The sequence below is a fragment of the Malania oleifera genome, chromosome 12 (genome assembly GCF_029873635.1).
Source record: "Malania oleifera isolate guangnan ecotype guangnan chromosome 12, ASM2987363v1, whole genome shotgun sequence".
In the NCBI taxonomy this organism is placed as follows: domain Eukaryota; kingdom Viridiplantae; phylum Streptophyta; class Magnoliopsida; order Santalales; family Ximeniaceae; genus Malania; species Malania oleifera.
The window spans coordinates 53025759-53043596 of record NC_080428.1 but is presented as its reverse complement, the minus strand read 5'-3'; the positions used below and the strand labels follow the sequence as shown (position 1 = coordinate 53043596).

The 17838-nt window shown below is 33.9% G+C and overlaps 1 protein-coding gene across 1 annotated transcript; it reads left to right on the top strand.

Moving 5' to 3' along the window:
- Window positions 1-443: 443 nt before the first annotated feature.
- LOC131143924 (uncharacterized) lies at window positions 444-11552 on the top strand. Its single transcript, XM_058092279.1, has 2 exons — window positions 444-690; window positions 11035-11552. Exons 1-2 carry the CDS (start codon window positions 444-446, stop codon window positions 11550-11552), a joined length of 765 nt encoding a protein of 254 aa, XP_057948262.1.
- The last annotated feature ends 6286 nt before the right edge of the window (window positions 11553-17838 follow it).

The window sequence follows — 17838 nt, the reverse complement described above, 5'->3', positions numbered from 1 at the left end:
CCAGTGCCCATTCTCCCTCCCCTCAGCACTGCACTGCTCCATTCAATCACTGGCAGCTCCTAGTTAATTAATTAATTAATTAATTGCCTCAGGAATAATTTAATTACATTCCCATCCACCACAAAACCTGCAAATAAGCTAAGATCACAATTTAATTAAAAGAGTAAAAATAATCTCCAATTAAATCAGAAACCCAGCAGCCCCCACTCCACTCAGTTTAACACTAATCATGAGAATGAAGTATTACTGCGCACAAATCACTGTGTTGTCCAAATGCCCTATATATATCCCCATCCCCTGCCACTTACTGAACCACCAAAGAGATCAGTCAACACAGCTGAAAACTGATCTTGCTCGATCCAAAACAAAAGATATATTTGTATATTTGAACACAGGGTAGCTAACTAGCTAGCTGAGAGAGTGGTTGCTCCAAGAGATTGATAATGATGAAGAGTGGTGTGTGCCTGATGGTGCTTCTGCTTTTGGCCGTGGTAGTTGCCGAAGCAAGGAATTATAATGTGATCAGCCATGGGATCAGATTGGGCGCAGCAGAGACCGTCCCAGCGCTGGTCAAAGAAGATATTGCTAGAAAACTCATGGAGAAACATGATGGAGAAAGAGTGCGACTGAAAGATTCAGATAATCAGGAAAAACGAACGGTTCCGTCTGGGCCAGACCCAAAGCATCACTGTTAACTCCCAACATGGCATCCACACTATGTATATGCATGCCAATACGTAGAAGACCTAATTCGCGCGTGCATATTATATTGTCGTAAATGCTTGTAGAACCTGCTGGACATTTAGGCTATTAGGTGGGTGGGAATGAATAAATGCAGGTGATTATAAGGAGCTGTATGTTCATATATACTTTCCATTTGCTGGTGGGGTGATGGGCTGTTTCTAGCTTCCAGCTGTAAGGTTGTTCTCATATATTACTTTTATGTGTAATAAAAGCATATGATTATAGTTTCATGGAATGGCTCTTCGATGAAAGATCTTTGACGTGAGGTATCTATATTTAAAACATGACAAATGTTATGTGTCTTTGTCTTTATTTGGAAAGGTTGGGTGTAGGTCTCTTTAGAGTTAGACAATTATACTTAATTTTATTGTCAAAGCACATACAATGTGTTCCTGAGAAAGGTGCATTGCGTAGTTGATATCTTTTCACTTACAATATATGTACATGAGATATTTTGCTAATTTGATTGATTGTCAATAGATTGCTTGTTCATCTTTTAAATATATGTTCATCTTCATGAAGGATGAAAAATTCAAAATTTTCTTTCAAATCAGCATCAAATAACCAATTTACAAATCTTTTGTTTTTTGTTTTTGTTTTTGTTTTCAGTTGAAAGAGTGTTTTAATTTATTAAAATGCAAAAAGCACAAAAGAGGAAGAGATTTTGCAACAGGAGACTAAGAAAAGGAAAGGAAATGTAATCATAAAATCATTGAACTTCACTTTCTTAAGTTCATGAGATAAGGTATAGAAAAGGGGGGAAGCATCTATGATGCAGGACAAGATGGTAACACCCTAACTTTTTTATTCTCTAATACCAAGATGGTGTAGGATGGGGTAGGGTGACCTAGTCCTACTAATTTCAACCCTCACAAGCAAGCATACACACTCAAACACTTTAAATTAAGAATTTAGTTAACTTTCATAAATACCATAAATCATGCTATATTTTACATGTTCCAGGATTTTGAAAAGGTGTATGATGCTCTTCAGAAAGTGGCTCATCTCTCCACTTGATCAAGAATTTCTGATATGATCCTGCTTGTGTGAACTTTACCTTGTCATCTAAGATTTCACCAAGGTTCTTGGGCATGGGTAAGGGTAGAGGCAAAGGCAATATCAAATTTTTAGGGTCAAGAGGTGTGGGAAATGGAGTGGCTTTACCTGCAGGGTTAGAACTTGAAAGTTCTTTAAAAGAAGATGCTACAAGAAATGGTGTTAGATTCTCAACATTGAAAACATTGCTTGTGCAAAAATCAACAGGAATATTAAGCATGTAAGCATCAGAACCAATTTTATTTTAATTTTGAAATGATCCATCTTGTTAATTAGCATGTAACTTCCTCACCTTTCCTATCGGAATATGCTTAGGACGAATACGGACTATAACCATATCACCATTTGAAATTTCTTTCAACATGCAATGTATATCAACACAAGATTTATGATGTTCAAAATTCAAATTAACCTTCATTCTTATTTCAGAGTGTAGATTATGTATATGCTTTGCAAAAGCATTATTCGGTTCACTCACTCTAGACTTTAGTGGTAGTGGAATAAGCTCTGCAGGCTTTCTAGGACCATATCCTGTGATATCATGAAATGGGCATGTGGTCCGATCCACTGAACTACTGAAAGCAAAGTTGACCACAAGAAGGCATAAATCCCAAGTTATGATGTTTTCAACTACTAAAGATCTCAATAGGTCCCTAAGGCTCCTATTCACTACTTCAACTTGCTAATTAGTTTGCGGGTGATAAGCACTAGGACATTTAAGTTTGGTGCCTAACATGGTCCTCAAGGCTTTCAAGAAATAACCTATGAGCTGTACATCTTTATTGGAAACAATGGTTTTGAGAAACCTATTCTGAATGACAATCTTGTTGGTTGTTCTATCATTGAAGCACATGCTCAAAGTGTTATCTTCCTTGGGATTAGGGAAAGTAGGGCAGGCAAGTGGACCTAAACTCTTTTGAACAAAGTCATGTTCCTTCAATTCATTCACTTGTTTTAGCTCCTCATGTCCTATCAGGTTCACTCTATGATGTTGTAAATGAGGCAGAGATGAATAAGGAACAAGTTTAGTGACATATCGATTGCCTCTCATAAGAGATGAGTCACTAGGTGGTTCAGAGATGACATCCTTAAACTCATAAGGTATGAATGATACTTCTAATGGTGAGCCCTACTCAAGAAGGGGTGTTTTAATCTCCTTAGTTATAACCTCATTCACTACATGGGTATTTTGACTCTCCTGTTCAAATTGATTTTCACTTATGATAGTCAAGGATTCTCCACTAGTTTCTTTCTTGTCCTTCTTCTTTTTCTCACTATCTTCCCTATCAAGTGCCAAGTTCTTGGTTGGACATTGTTTGGAAACTTGTCCTTGTTTATGACACCTAAAGTACACTACACTGTCAGAACTCTAGTGAGAGCATTCAGTCATGGGTTCTTTTCCTTTGTCCATAGGTTGTTAGATTGTGGAATTTCTCCCTCGGGAGGTAACTTGACCTAATTGCGTTGGTCGAGACTTATCATAACTCTATATCGTTCAAGAGTATGACTCATTTGAAGAGGTTTCAAACCATTTTTCCATGGGCCCTTTAGTCATTTGCTCAAAGTCATGAGCTAAATTATAGGCTTGTTTAAGGGGCTCAATATGATGGGGAAACATTTTTCTCCTCAGCTCAAACTTTAATCCTAGGCAAAATCAGGAGATCTGCTGACTAACAGTCTCATGGACACCACATCTTATATACAACTCATGAATTGAATCATGTATTCTGAAACAGTCGTGCTACCTTAACGCAAGCTGTAAAGTTGATCTATAAGGTACTCTCTATAACTAAGGGGTACATACTTCTTCCTTAACTTATCCTTCATTAGATTCTAATGCTCAATTGGTCTATGATCTAATCTCGCTTCTTACCTCTCGACATTCATCCAATGGAGCTTGGCTTGCCCCGTTAACTTCATTTTTTGCGAACTTAACCCGATGAGGGTCACTCATCTTATACCAATCAAAATAGGAATCCATCCTAGTCAACCAATCTTGGAAGACTTTAGGATCAATCTACCCATCATAGGTTGGGGCTTTTATCCTCATTACATCCTTGTAAGGATCATGATAGTCCCTATGGTAAGGTCTCCTAATGTGAAAGTCATTAACGTCATAGTCCTCATCATTGCAATGTTAGGCATAAGGTTCATGACGTGGGGGTCTCCTAGCAAAGTCATCTTGAAGATTCACTTGCCTTTGTGGAAGGAGGGGAAGTCTTTCTCTTGGATGCATAGGTGGTTCTCCCTCAACAATAATCCTTTGACCTAGATAAAGATTCCTAACTTGAGTTGACATCCTAGGGTTGGGGAATGATTTAGACACACTAGGGAAGCGTTTGGAATGGTGTTTGATCACACAAAGTAGGGTCAAGTGTAAACCTAACAAAACTAAGTAGGATATTTAAAACTTAGGTGGGCTATTCTAGGCAAAATCCTGTGGTTGTTTTAGTCTAAAAATAAAATCCTACGAGTTAAGGGAATGAGACTTTGTGGGTTCAACCTAACTAAACCTCGATTCTGATACTAATATGGAACTGTGTGGGGCCAACATTGGTAAGGCATGCCAATCCCCATCAATCTAGGCGATCCTTCCATAGTTAAATCCATTAAATTAATCTCGATTTGAAATTTTGACGCAAATTTAGAAGTCCTATGAGAAGCCTTAGTCACCCCAAGGACATGTTAAGTAGCTTCCTAAAGAAATAGGCAAGCTTTCTTGCCTAAAAAACGATGTGAAGTTTAATGTAATAGCACCCAAACAGGCCATAAAACTTAAAAGTTGGGTAAAAAAGAAGACATTTATACAAATGTCTTAGTCACGATGAAGACTTATTTTATCCTCTACATTAGCTTACAAAGGTTAAATGGCCTTGAGAAGACTTACTATTAATCCCTAATTACTCACACATTTGAAAGGAAATTCACAAAAAAATATCTTAGTCAAAATTATATACACAAAAGCCATATTGAAGACCTGTTCACCATTGAGCTGACCTAGCTTAAAGGGTTGAAGGGTCTTGAGAAAACATATGAACAAAAAAAAAGAAGAAGGTATGTCCTAGGTTGGATAAGCCAAAGGGAATGGTGAATGTCCTTAAGAAGATCTATTCCCAAGCCCTACTCCAAAGGCACTCATGAAGAAAGGTTAAAGGGTAATAACAAGACAAATAATTTTCAAACCTTAGTCCCATTATGGTGTTGTGAACAAATTGACATACTGGAAATTCAGGAAAAACTTATGAATAGCCTAGGCAAAGGTATATTGAATAGGACTAGCAAAGTATGAAAAATAGAGTGGAATATAAGTAGAATGCCAATATCAAGCTCAAATTATGCTAAAGAACAATCAAACAAAAAAGAATAAAGCAAACACAATTATCAATGAAAGAAGGGGATAGGAAGATCCTAAATTGGTGAAGTGTGAGACTTAATTGAAATGAAGCTGCATTGATCAGTTAGATTCAAAGCATGAAGAAAATAGTGTGAATAAAAGCAATATGGATTTAACTTTAAATCATGCAAAGAGCAAGAAAGAAATAAAACAAATAGGAAGATTAAGGAAATTAAAAGATTTTTTACAAACTAGGCTACTAAAGCTTTCATCATATCCTATGAAGCAATTCATAAAAAAAAAAAAAAAAAAAAAAATTGTTTAAGGGACAGTTACACAACAAGGAAAGAAACAATGGACGTCAAGCCAATATCTTAAGCTTCATCTTTTTCACTTTCATAATCTCTCCACATGGCACAATAGGCACACTAACAACATTCTAAGAAATCATAAATAGATCATCTTTTTTCATTTTCGTTTCCATTGTGCTTTTTTTTTTCCCCCTTCTTGAACAGCAAGTAGTCACTTATATCCATTACGTCCATTGCACATTGCAACCATGCACAACCTAGAACAAAATGAAATGCTATAAGTGCATGACATCTTGAAAAGAAGGGGCTTGACAACTTACCTTAACCAAATAGGGGACCGTTTGATCGAGCTAAGCCTTGATCTTTAGTTTTTATAATGTGTGGCTATAGTTCCTCTGACAAAAGAATATTCATCTAGCTAGCCTTTGCTTTAGCATTATACAACTTTACAAGCCTTTTTATTTTCTTATGCCATTTATATATGTGAGTTTGTCGAATGAGGGAAAAACATATTTTTGATGCATGGCTAGGGTTTTTAAAGCTCATTATTATTTGAACCATGGCCACAAGCACCACTAATTGATTGTCCATCTTCTTTTTCTTCAAATTAATAGAAGAAGCTTTCAGATTCACCACAATTCCTAGGCATCTTAATAATAGAGTCAATCTCCTATGAATAGGGTTATATACATAGCTATGGTTCACCTACTCATTTATCTTTCTTGTCACATGAAGTGGAAATGAAAAAAGGTGGGATACATACTTAACCTCCAAATGAATGTCAAAAAGAGTTGAGTGTGAAAATCCACAAAATTATTTTTTAGCTTATTAACAATCAATTTAGTCTTAGGAACCATAGTGAATAAGAACGAAATAGAGGCAAAGATAAGAAACAAGCATAAAATGAAAACTTGAAAGCCTTATTTGAAGGTTGCATATCAAAAATTGATGATCAACTAGAGTATATAGAAGCAAGTAAATTTGGTGTGAAAGAAGGATAAAAATGAAACCTCTATTAATATTTAAGAAAAGCACCCAAGCAAGAGGACAAAAAATCACTTAAAATGATTTAAATGCAAGTATAGACAATGGTCGAGATAAACTGTAACTAGATGATTGATATCTTCTCATTTACAACAATCTATCAAAAAAGAATATGTAGACCACAATTTGATGTACATCCTTGAATATGAGAGGGCATGAACTATAGATTATCCCACCTAAAATGGCACACACTATAGTCTTATGACCTTTTGATATCAGTAAAGTACAAATCCTAACAAAGGGTGACCATTACTCTTATTCTTAATCCAAGCAAGTTAGCGAGCTACTAAAGAAAAATAAAAGCATAATATTGACCTAACAAAAATTTGAGATAAAAGAGCCAAATTAGGAACAAAAAACTCAATCAAGGTGATAACAAACCCAACTGACGTACTAGAGGCCACTTAAGATATATTGTACTTAACTACCAAAACTAGTAAATGTTGATTGGAGGAAGTTGCTACTCATCTATGATAATAAGTAATAGTTATGACAATCTCTTAAGCTATAAAATTGGTTGGAAAATGTGACGGTAACTCTACAATATCAACAAACCAAAATGGTATGAAAATCTAAGTTGATCCAAAAATGGGACCCTAAGCATGAGCATAAGTGCAATAGAGTTCCCCTATACTTGGTCCAAATACATAAAAGATTAATTATCCCAAAAGATTATCTAATTTAAGTGTAGTAACTTCTTCTACTATGGGTTAATTATCCCAAAAGATTATCTAATTTAAGCATTGTGTTAGAATGTCACTAAAATACTTTCTAGTTGATTTTTTGTTTTGTGCAAAGGTCACTTTATAGGACCCAAGGAACTTAATTTAAGTTTCACTGAATGGCCAAAATCTATGATATCAATGGTATTAAACACTTCGTAGAAGAAAAAAAATAAAAAAATTGATACATATAACAAAACATTGTCAATTTAAATTAAATGAATTAACTCACTACAATAACTCATTAAGGAGCACAATCAATTTTAGTGGTAGATTTAAGAATGACCTCTCAAATTTCTCAAAACTCAACAATATATCATTTACATAGAGGGCATTGTCACATATTCATGGGGAAATTAGGGAAAATTTTTGCTAAAAGAAAAAGGATTCTAGGTGGGTGGATTCTAGTTTAAAAGATGAGAAATCCTACTTTCACGATATCTATCATTAAACACATTGACTTGATCTAATTTTTATTGACACCTTTGGCACTTACAACAATTATTGATAACACAAATACATGTTTGAATTGAGTTTTTGTGGTAATAAAACTCTTCTTTTTTCCTAGTTCAGAAGGGAGTTTAAATTCGGAAGATGCTAAAGTTGAGTTTCATGAATAGGATTATAAAAACTAGAATCAAGTTTATGAAATATTCTTGAGCTTGACACTAGCCTAAAAATCAACCTTCCTTAAGCTTGAGTTTTTCACACTAATCGAGTTTAATTAGAAAACTCAATTTCATGATTAGATCATTTGAGAAATAATGTCAATTCAATCAATATTTTATTAAAATGATATTATATATTTTGGGAAAATATCCACACAACCAATCTTTGTTCTTTGAAAGAAATGAATATACATCTATATTAAAATTCTAACCCAAAAAGGCACAAGATCAATTGAACCCATCCAATGAAGCAAATATAAATGCCTACCACCCTAATTAATTACTTGAGTGTGAACTGCTTGACAAGAGATGGTGCCACTACTAGGAAGAAGGAGATTAATTGAACCCATTCTTATCCATCTCTATTTTGCAAAAAACAATTAAGTTACTCATTTACAAGAACTTGAATAATATTTTACGTAAATACATTAAAAGAATTAAAAGCTCTTTTTTTTTTTTTTCTAACCACACTTCAATTTTCAAACTTTTAAGAAGAATTAGATGTTCAAAAATATTGGGGATTTGATTGACACGTCAGGGCCAGGAGATAAACAAAGTTTTGGAGCTATTTAAATTGCTATACAATGCTAATATAAATAAGGGAAAAAAGATTTACGCTATTGGACCCTCACATCATCTCATGCTTTCACGGTGTCTAACCTCTACAATCAACACGCAAGCAGAAACAATTGCAACAATTTAAGAATCCCATAAAATCAGTTGTGGAAGTCATTAGTTCCATCAAAGGTGAGCGTCTTTTGCTGGCTAGCAATTAACAACAGGATTATTACAATGAACAATTTGCAACAAAAAGGATGGAGGATGACCTCTATGTGTGTTCTGCAGGAAAGAAAGTGAAGGAGTTGATCACATTTTCATGCATTGTTACTTTAGCAAGCAGATTTGGGCTATTGTGTGTTAGAGAATGAGTAATCACATGATCATCCCAAAAACTCTGAAATCAATGTTTTTAGCATAGAATTTATCAAAACTCAAAGGGTTTCGCAGAAGGTGAAAACAACTATTTCGACAATCATGTGTTGAGAAATTTGGAAGGAATAAAACGGAAAAATCTTTAAGAAAAATTACTCTGCAACAGCGAAAGTGTACGACAAATGTTTATTAAATCTATATTTTTGGACTAGGTCTAATTCTCTTTTTTCTTATTTGGACTGGGAAGAGTTTCCTATATTTGCTATGATTTGGGAGGGTGATTAAATTCGTCTCTCCCGACTTTGTACTTTCCTTTCATTCGGGGAGGATTTAAGCTTTTTGCTTGTTGCTCCTTTAATAAATTGACCCTTCTTTAAATATATATATATATCGGGAAAGTCGGCTCCTGGTTATGTTCCGAATTAATTCATTAGTTAATTAATTAATTAATTTGCAGCAGCAATGATGAAAGATATGCACAGCTTACATATGTAGTGTCACTCCCTGGTAGTTATCCCTTCGTACAGATCCATATATGCCTGCTTTTAATTGTTAATCAGTGATAAAGTCCCACGAGGAAAGTGAATGTCATCATTAGAAAACAATCATATAAACATATATGCATATAAGCAAGCTAAGGTCAACCCCCATGCTTTTTTTTACAAAACTGCTGGTTGGGATTTTCGTTCTTTTTCTTTTCTGTGAGAGAGCAAATCAAATGGCTGCCCCACGTAATTATCTCATGATCAATAATTATCCTATTTGGATAACAATCACTCCACTAGGTTCAAGCTGCATTGAGAGAGGGAGAGGGCCGAGAGAGAGAGAGAGAGAGAGAGAGAGAGAGAGAGAGAGAGAGAGAGAGAGAGAGAGAGAGAGAGATTGTGTATAGGAAACTTATCATGGGAATCCTCACTAAAGTTTGATGCTGGTTGATATTTTTATATTATAAATTTCATGTTCGATCTTTGACAATAATGAGAAGTTGTATGTGATCTATTTTTCTTATTGTGTAGCTAGGTTGGTGTGGCCCTCCAATGGACCCGAAAAAGGAAAAAAAAAATATAACTTTGATCGAGAATTGAAATAGAGCATTTTTAAATCGTTATCGAAATTATAAAGGATAATTTTCTTTTTCTTTTTAAATAAAAAATTATGTATATTTAGTTTGAGATCGACGCATAATATGATTGGTATTGCTTTGCATCAATATTTAATTTGAGTATTGATTCATTATGAGAGTAATCCTAGGGGAAGGTTCTTTAGGAGTGGTTTGAGGTTTACTAAAGCGATACAAATAAGCATAAAAATGTAACTTCATTAAGGACAAGTATAAATAAGCACCACAAAATAAAATAAAAAACCCTAATTCTATTAGTGCTTTCATGTCATTAGCCTCATACCAATGACTTTGCCATCATTACATAAATCTTCTACCATCAAATTAAAAAATTATTTAAAAATTATTAATTTAGTATTTTAATTTTCAAAGGTCCCCTTGGCACGTACTCATAAAGTTAGTCTACACTAAACACTATATTTAGGAGTATAAATTTTAGGTCTTAGATTTGAATTTGTGTGCATTTAGAAAAAAAATTAATACAATTTTATATCACATTTTGTACAAATTGATACAAATTCAAATCTAAACCTCCTCCTAAATACAACTTAAATTTATGTATTGGAATTGGAAGGATTCTTTTACATTTAGTAAGTTAGCATGCTTAAATATTGAACCTTCTCAGATTCCAAAAATCAATCCAAGTTATAATTGATTTTCAAAAAGTCTCGTGATATGATTAATTAATTTTGATTTTTTTATCATTATTAGTGAGTTTTACAATGATTTGCATTACATTTGAGAGCTTGAATTTCAGGACTTGTATGAAAAATCAGCTTCAGCTTAACAACAGCAGCAGCAACAGAATTATATCTGGTGTAGCAACAGTTTAACATAATAATAACCAAATTGATTCTTCATTCGTATAGCAACAACAGCAAACTAATTTTGTTTTTTTTTTTGTTAGTTAATTAGTTTTCTTTATTAAGCTTCATTCGTTAAGCTAAATGTCTATATGCATTCTTTTGTACTGTTATTTTAATTCAATTGAATGAAATCAGTTTTCCTCATCAAGAGTCATTTCTTATATGGTATTAGAGCATCTTGTTCTTCATTGTTCACTTTTTTGAGTTCTTCTTCTTCAGTTACTGTGTTCTATAAGCTTCTTCAATGGTGGAAACAACAGCCAATACTTCCAACGCAGAGGCTTCATCTTCTTTGCAAGATTCATATAATATTGGTGGTCCTTTGTTCTTGCATCCTAGCGAAAATCCTGGAGTAGTTCTTACTTCTCAACCATTGATTGGGGAAGAAAATTATCCTGGCTGGGCAAGATCAGTAAAGAAATCTCTAATTTCCAAAAACAAGTTAGGATTTATTGATGGATCATTAACCATTTCTTCACCATTGGTGAATTCTCCAAATGCTATTCAAGCATGGGTTTGTGCTGATAATATGGTAAGTACATGGATCATTAATTCTGTTTCACCAAAGCTTCAAGGTAGTATTATATATAGAGATACTGCTTTAGAAATCTGGATTGATCTTCGAGACACTTTCAGTCAAGGAAATGGGACCAAGATCTTCAATATTCAGAAGCAGATTGCTGAGATTCATCAGGGAGAGATGTCACTCACTGAATATTTCACTCAACTCAAGATTTTGTGGGATCAATTGTAGAATTTGAACCCATTTCTTCAGTGTACTTGTGGTCAGTGTGTGTGTGGAATTAATCAAAACTTACAGAATCTTCAAGCTAAGGAGTCCACTATGAAATTTCTCATGGGAGTGAATGATATTTTTTCTCAAGTAAGAACTCAAATATTATTAATGGATCCTTTGCCTTCTTAACATAAGGTGCATTATTTGTTTATTCAAGAAGAAATGCAAAGGTCTGTACATAATGTTGTTAGAGTTGAATCTACTGCTCTGGCAACCAAAAATTCCGAAACCAATTTTAAAGGCAAAGAAAGGCCTTTATGCACTCACTGTGGAAAGTTAGGTCATACCATCGACAAATGCTATAAGCTGCACGGTTTTCCACCAGGTTTCAAGTTCAAGAACAACAAATATGCCACTGCTCATCAAGTTTCATCTAATATTGACTTCGTTCAAAGGAATAATTCTATTGGATTTAATGATTCTGCTTCATTTCAATCTGTTTCTCATGCTCCAACTTTCACTCATGATCAATATCAACAACTTTTGACACTAATTGGTTCTTGTTCTTCTTCACAATTGCCTAAAAATTCATAACTCCATGCTGCTAATGCTGTGACTGGTCCATCAAATGTTGTTGCAGGTAATTGCAAGCATTCTGTTCTTTCTGCAAAAGCTGTTAATAGAAAAGCATATGATCTTCATACATGGGTTATTGACACTGGTGCAAGTGATCATATAGTGTGTTCCATTCAATTATTAACTTCTTATACTGAGGTCTCACATACTACGGTGAAGATGCCTAATGGAGAAGCAGCTATTGTTATACATATTGGCAACATTCAACTTTCTTCCCACATAATTCTTCACAATGTTCTTTGTGTTTGTGTACCTTCTTTTGATTTTAATTTTTTATTAGTTAGTGCATTAACCAAATCTCAACCCATATGTTTTGTTTTTCTGTCACAATTATGTTTTCTATAGGACCTTACATGTTGGAACATGATTGGAATGGGCAACATGCATGATGGTTTGTACTTATTACAAGCTTCGAGTCTTTCTCAAGCCACTGCATTTTTTCCTAAGCAGAATCTTAAGGCTTTCTCTGCTGCTTGTTCTTCTTCTCTTTCTTCGAATGTATTTTCACTTTGGCATTCAAGACTTGGACATCCTTCTGATGTAAAAATTCATTCTTTGAGCAGTGTTTTACCTTTTCTTAAGAACTATTGTAACAAAACTTGTACTGTGTGTCCTTTGGCAAAACAGAAGAGAATTCCTTTTCCTTTCAATAACAATAAATGTGCTTATCCTTTTGATCTTGTTCATATGGATGTTTGGGGTCCTTTTTCTGTTTCAACCTCTAATGGTCACAGATATTTTCTTACTATTGTTGATGATGCTTCTAGAGCAACTTGGGTTTTCTTACTCAAAAATAAATCTGAAGTCAGATCACTCATTGAATCTTTCTATCACATGATTCTTACTCAATTTGATACTAAGATCAAATCCATCAGAACAGATAATGCCCCAGAATTTTGTTTTAATAATTTTTACAGCTCCAATGGAATTATTCATCAACTGAGTTGTGCTTACACTCCACAACCAAATTCAGTTGTAGAAAGAAAGCATCAACACATACTTGCTACTGCTAGAGCATTACAAATTCACTCCAATGTTCCTCTTTCTTTTTGGGGTGATTGTGTCCTCACTGTAGTTTATTTAATAAATATACTTCCATCTCCTTTTTTAAATCATAAAACACCCTTTGAACTTCTATTTCACAAACCTCCTTCTTATTCACATCTTAGGATTTTTGGTTGTTTCTGTTATGCTACCAATCTCAGTCCTCATAAACATAAATTTACTCCTAGAGCCAAAAAGTGTGTTTTCCTGGGATATCCCTTCAATGTCAAGGGTTATAAACTCTTTGATCTTGATTCTCATACATTCTTTTTATCTAGGGATGTTGTCTTTCATGAGTCAAGTTTTCCTTTTGCTTCAAATGATTCTTTTACATGTGATAATCTCATTCCTTTACCTATTTTTCTTTCCATTCCCTATTTTGAATCTCCAGTTGTTTCTTCTCCTTTTTTACCTCCTTTTAATGACACCATTGTTCCCATTTATTAGGACCTTGGTGATAATATTCATGATTTTCCTGATATACATGGTGTTTCTAATACATCTAACCAGCCTATTGTTCTTAGAAGATCTACCAGGCATTCTAAACCACCATCTTATCTTGAGGCTTATCATTGTAATCAAGCTCAATTAGCTTTTACTTCAAAATCTTTCTTACATGATTCATGTACTTCTCATCCCATTCAGTCTTATTTGTCTTACAATAATTTGTCTCCTTCATATAAATTTTTTTGTTGTGCCATCTCTTCCATTTCTGAACCTATCTTTTTTCATCAAGCTGCTGGTAATCCTAAGTGGCAGGCAGCCATGGATGCTGAGATTTCAACTTTGGAAGCTAATAATACTTGGACTATAACTTCTTTGCCACTAGGTAAGAAGCCCATTGGTTGTAAATGGGTATATAAAATGAAATACAATTCAGATGGTTTAGTTGAGAGGTACAAAGCCAAGCTGGTTGCCAAGGGTTTTACCCAAAAGGAGGGACTCGATTATCTTGACACTTTCTCCCTAGTTGCTAAGATGGTATCTGTCAAAACTCTACTTGCTGTGGCTGCTGTGAAAGGTTGGTTTCTCAGCCAACTTGATGTTAACAATGCATTCCATCATGGAGATTTGAATGAAGAAGTTTATATGTCTTTTCCACCAGGTTTTCACAGCAAGGGGGAGCAATATCAGATTGTTCACAGCTAGGGGGAGCAGGTTGTGAACAGCCAAGGGGAGCAGCAAACTCACTTGGTTTGTAAGCTCAATAAATCACTCTATAGGCTTAAACAGGCTTCTAGAATGTGGTTTTCAAAGTTTTCAAATGCCTTAATTGATCTTGGCTTTGCTCAATCCAAGGTTCATTATTCTTTATTCACTAGGCAACAAGGAGATTCATTTATTGTGTTGCTAGTGTATGTTGATGATGTTCTCATAGCAAGCAATGATCAAAAAGGAGTTGAAGATTTTAAAATACTGTTAGATCAGAAGTTCAAGTTGAAAGATTTAGGGAGTTCGCGATATTTTCTTGGTTTGGAGGTAGCAAGAACAGCTAAGGGCATTTTCTTGTGTCAAAGGAAGTATGCTCTAGAAATTTTGGAAGACGTTGGCTTACTAGGATGCAAACCTACAAAAGTTCCTATGGATCCTACTTTAAAACTTAGCAAACATGAAGGTGATGTGCTGAATGATCCAAGTCAATATAGAAGATTGGTTGGCAGATTGTTATACTTAACTATTACTAGGCCTAACATTACATTTGCTATTCATAAGCTCAGTCAGTTCATGGCACAACCTAGAAAGCCTTATTATGCAGCTGCTCTTAAGGTACTTCATTACATAAAAAATGAACCAGGGAAAAGAGTATTTTTTTTACAAAATCAGAACTACATGTCAAAGGATTCAGTGATGCAAATTGGGCATCATGCTTAAACACAAGACGATCGGTTACAGGATTTTGTATATTCCTTGGTGATTCATTGATCTCTTGGAAATCAAAGAAACAAGCTACTGTGTTAAGATCTTCAGTTGAGGCAGAGTATAGAGCTATGGCTGTAGCAACTTGTGAAATTGTGTGGATTCTTTAATTGCTAAAGGATTTGCAGATTAAACATGATAGAGAAGCAATATTGTTTTGTGATAGTCAATCAGCCTTGCATATAGGATCCAATCTAGTTTTTCATGAAAGAACCAAACATATAGAGGTTGATTGTCACATTGTAAGGGACAAGGTCTTGGCTAAAGTAATTAAACTGAATCATGTAAGAACTCATTGTCAATTGGCAGATTTATTAACCAAGGCATTGAGTTACAAACAATTTTCAGAATTGTTATCCAAGATGGGACTGATTAACATTTGTTCTTCATCAATCCATCTTGAGGGGGAGTATGAAAAATCAGCTCAAGCTTAACAACAGCAGCAGCAACAGAATTATATCTGGTGCAGCAACAGTTTAATAGAATAATAACCAAATTGATTCTTCATCCGTATAGCAACAACAGCAAACTAATTTAGTTTTTTTTTTTTTGTTAGTTAATTAGTTTTCTTTATTCAGCTTCATTCGTTAAGCTAAATGTATATATACATTCTTTTGTACTATTATTTTAATTCAATTGAATGAAATCAGTTTTCCTCATCAAGAGTCATTTCTTGTAACTTGAATTCAGATTTGAATGGATTTGGATAAAATTCAATCTAATTTTAGATTACATTTTATCTAAATCTACACTAATTCAAATTTAAAACTTCTTCCAAACATAGGATCAATATATTTTGTTTAATTTATCATATCAACTGAAATTTGCTAAAAATATTTTAAAAAATAAAATAAAAATTACTTTACAATAGGAATGTCTAATAAGACCTCCAAACAAGGGAATCTTGTTAGATAAACCCCTCTAGAGCTTATACAGGTGAGGTATGAGATACCTCTTTATCCTTTTTGAAATCATTAAAAAGTATTTTTAAAAACATTCCTAGATTTTTCAAAATATTTTGTAAAAATGTTTTGAAAATTTTTCAAATTTTTTCTAAAATTTCTGGGATTTTTAAAAAAATATTTTTCCTCATTTATTTATTTTTTTTTCATTTTTGTATAAACATTTTAAGTCAAAATAACTCAAATATTTTTCTTGACTTAGAAAAACATATATATTTTCCCAAATTCTTCCTATTTTTTTATTTTTATTTTTTATGATTTTTCATTTTTTTTCTCCAATTTAAAAAAAATAAATTAAAAACTAAACAAATAAAATCTCATCAAACATAATAGGAAAAAAAAAAAGGATAGAAAAATAGTGTACTTATCAGTTGGGTTTTCTTTAATTTGACCATAAAACTGTAGGCTTTCTCGTGGATTCTTCTAGTGATTCCACAAAAAGAAAAAAAATTAATTAATTAATTAATTAATATAATATAATATAAAAATATATTAATATAATATAATATAAATATAATATATATAATCAATGCTTCTTGAAGAATTAGGAAGGATTGATTTCAATTGAAATCATCTAGAGAGGCACTCCCCTCCCAATTCTCGCCTACTCTCTCTCTCTCTCTCTCTCTCTCTCTCTCTCTCTCTCTCTCTCTCTCCTTAACTCACTTCCTCTTTCCTCGATTTTTCGGTGAAACATACACCGACTGAAGAACGAAAAATATTCCTAAGTTTCAAATTCAACCACCAACATTTTAACTGGAGTGGATTCGTCATTTGAACGTCGTAAACACTACTCCTGAGATAAGGTAAGGAGAATGAATTTTGTCAGACATATTTTAATTAAATCTGAATATATGAATTTAATTATGTTTATGTGATTTGAATGTATGCCTAAGTTTGGGGATATTTTGGAATTAAATTAAACTGCGGGAATTTTATCATATTGGTGTTTTTAAATATGTTAGAAATTAAATTTAAATATGGGAAGTGGATCATACTCGTGTTTTTTTTTTATAGAATTTAATCGGTTAATGGGAGCATGTGTGTAGTGACCCAGGAGAAATTGTCGTATTTTAAATAATAACAGAGAAGGGGAAAATAGAAATTTGAAAGGAAAATGAATTTCGCGTTCGTCGATGAAGTTACAATTAGACTCGTAAACAAGGACGTGTTTCGTTGACGAAAAAAATACCGAGTAGGGGTTTGGGGGATTATGAATTTCGTCAACGAGGAGAGAGTTTGTCAACGAGTCTTCTACATGACCTCGTCGACAAGGTGACGTGGCTCTTTGACGAAGGCCAATATATAAGTAGGGGTAAAATTCATTTTTAGCCAAAAACCTGTGCAAATCACTTCCCTCTCTCTCCTCTATGCCCCTTCTCCCTTCTCTCTACGATCTCAGGTCGGATTCTCACCGATTTGATGATATGAAGCCACCACGACGCTCCTGGTGAAATTCTCTCCAAGTTTACCAGGGCAAATCGTCGGTGGGGCTAAGTTGGAAACCATCCCAAATCTAGGGTAAGGCTTTCTACTCAGTATTTGGTTTCTTGACAGTTGTAGAAAGCGTAGTACGCGTAGAAATATTGAACTTTAATTCTGCGAGATGTGATTTTCATGGTGTTGAGTGGGAACCCTGCGGGTGTAGGAGTATTTCTCTTAGGAGCTTTTCAAGAATCAGGTAAGGGGATAAATTAAGCTAGTTATTTTAAGAAATTGTATGTATGTTATTACAACATTTGATT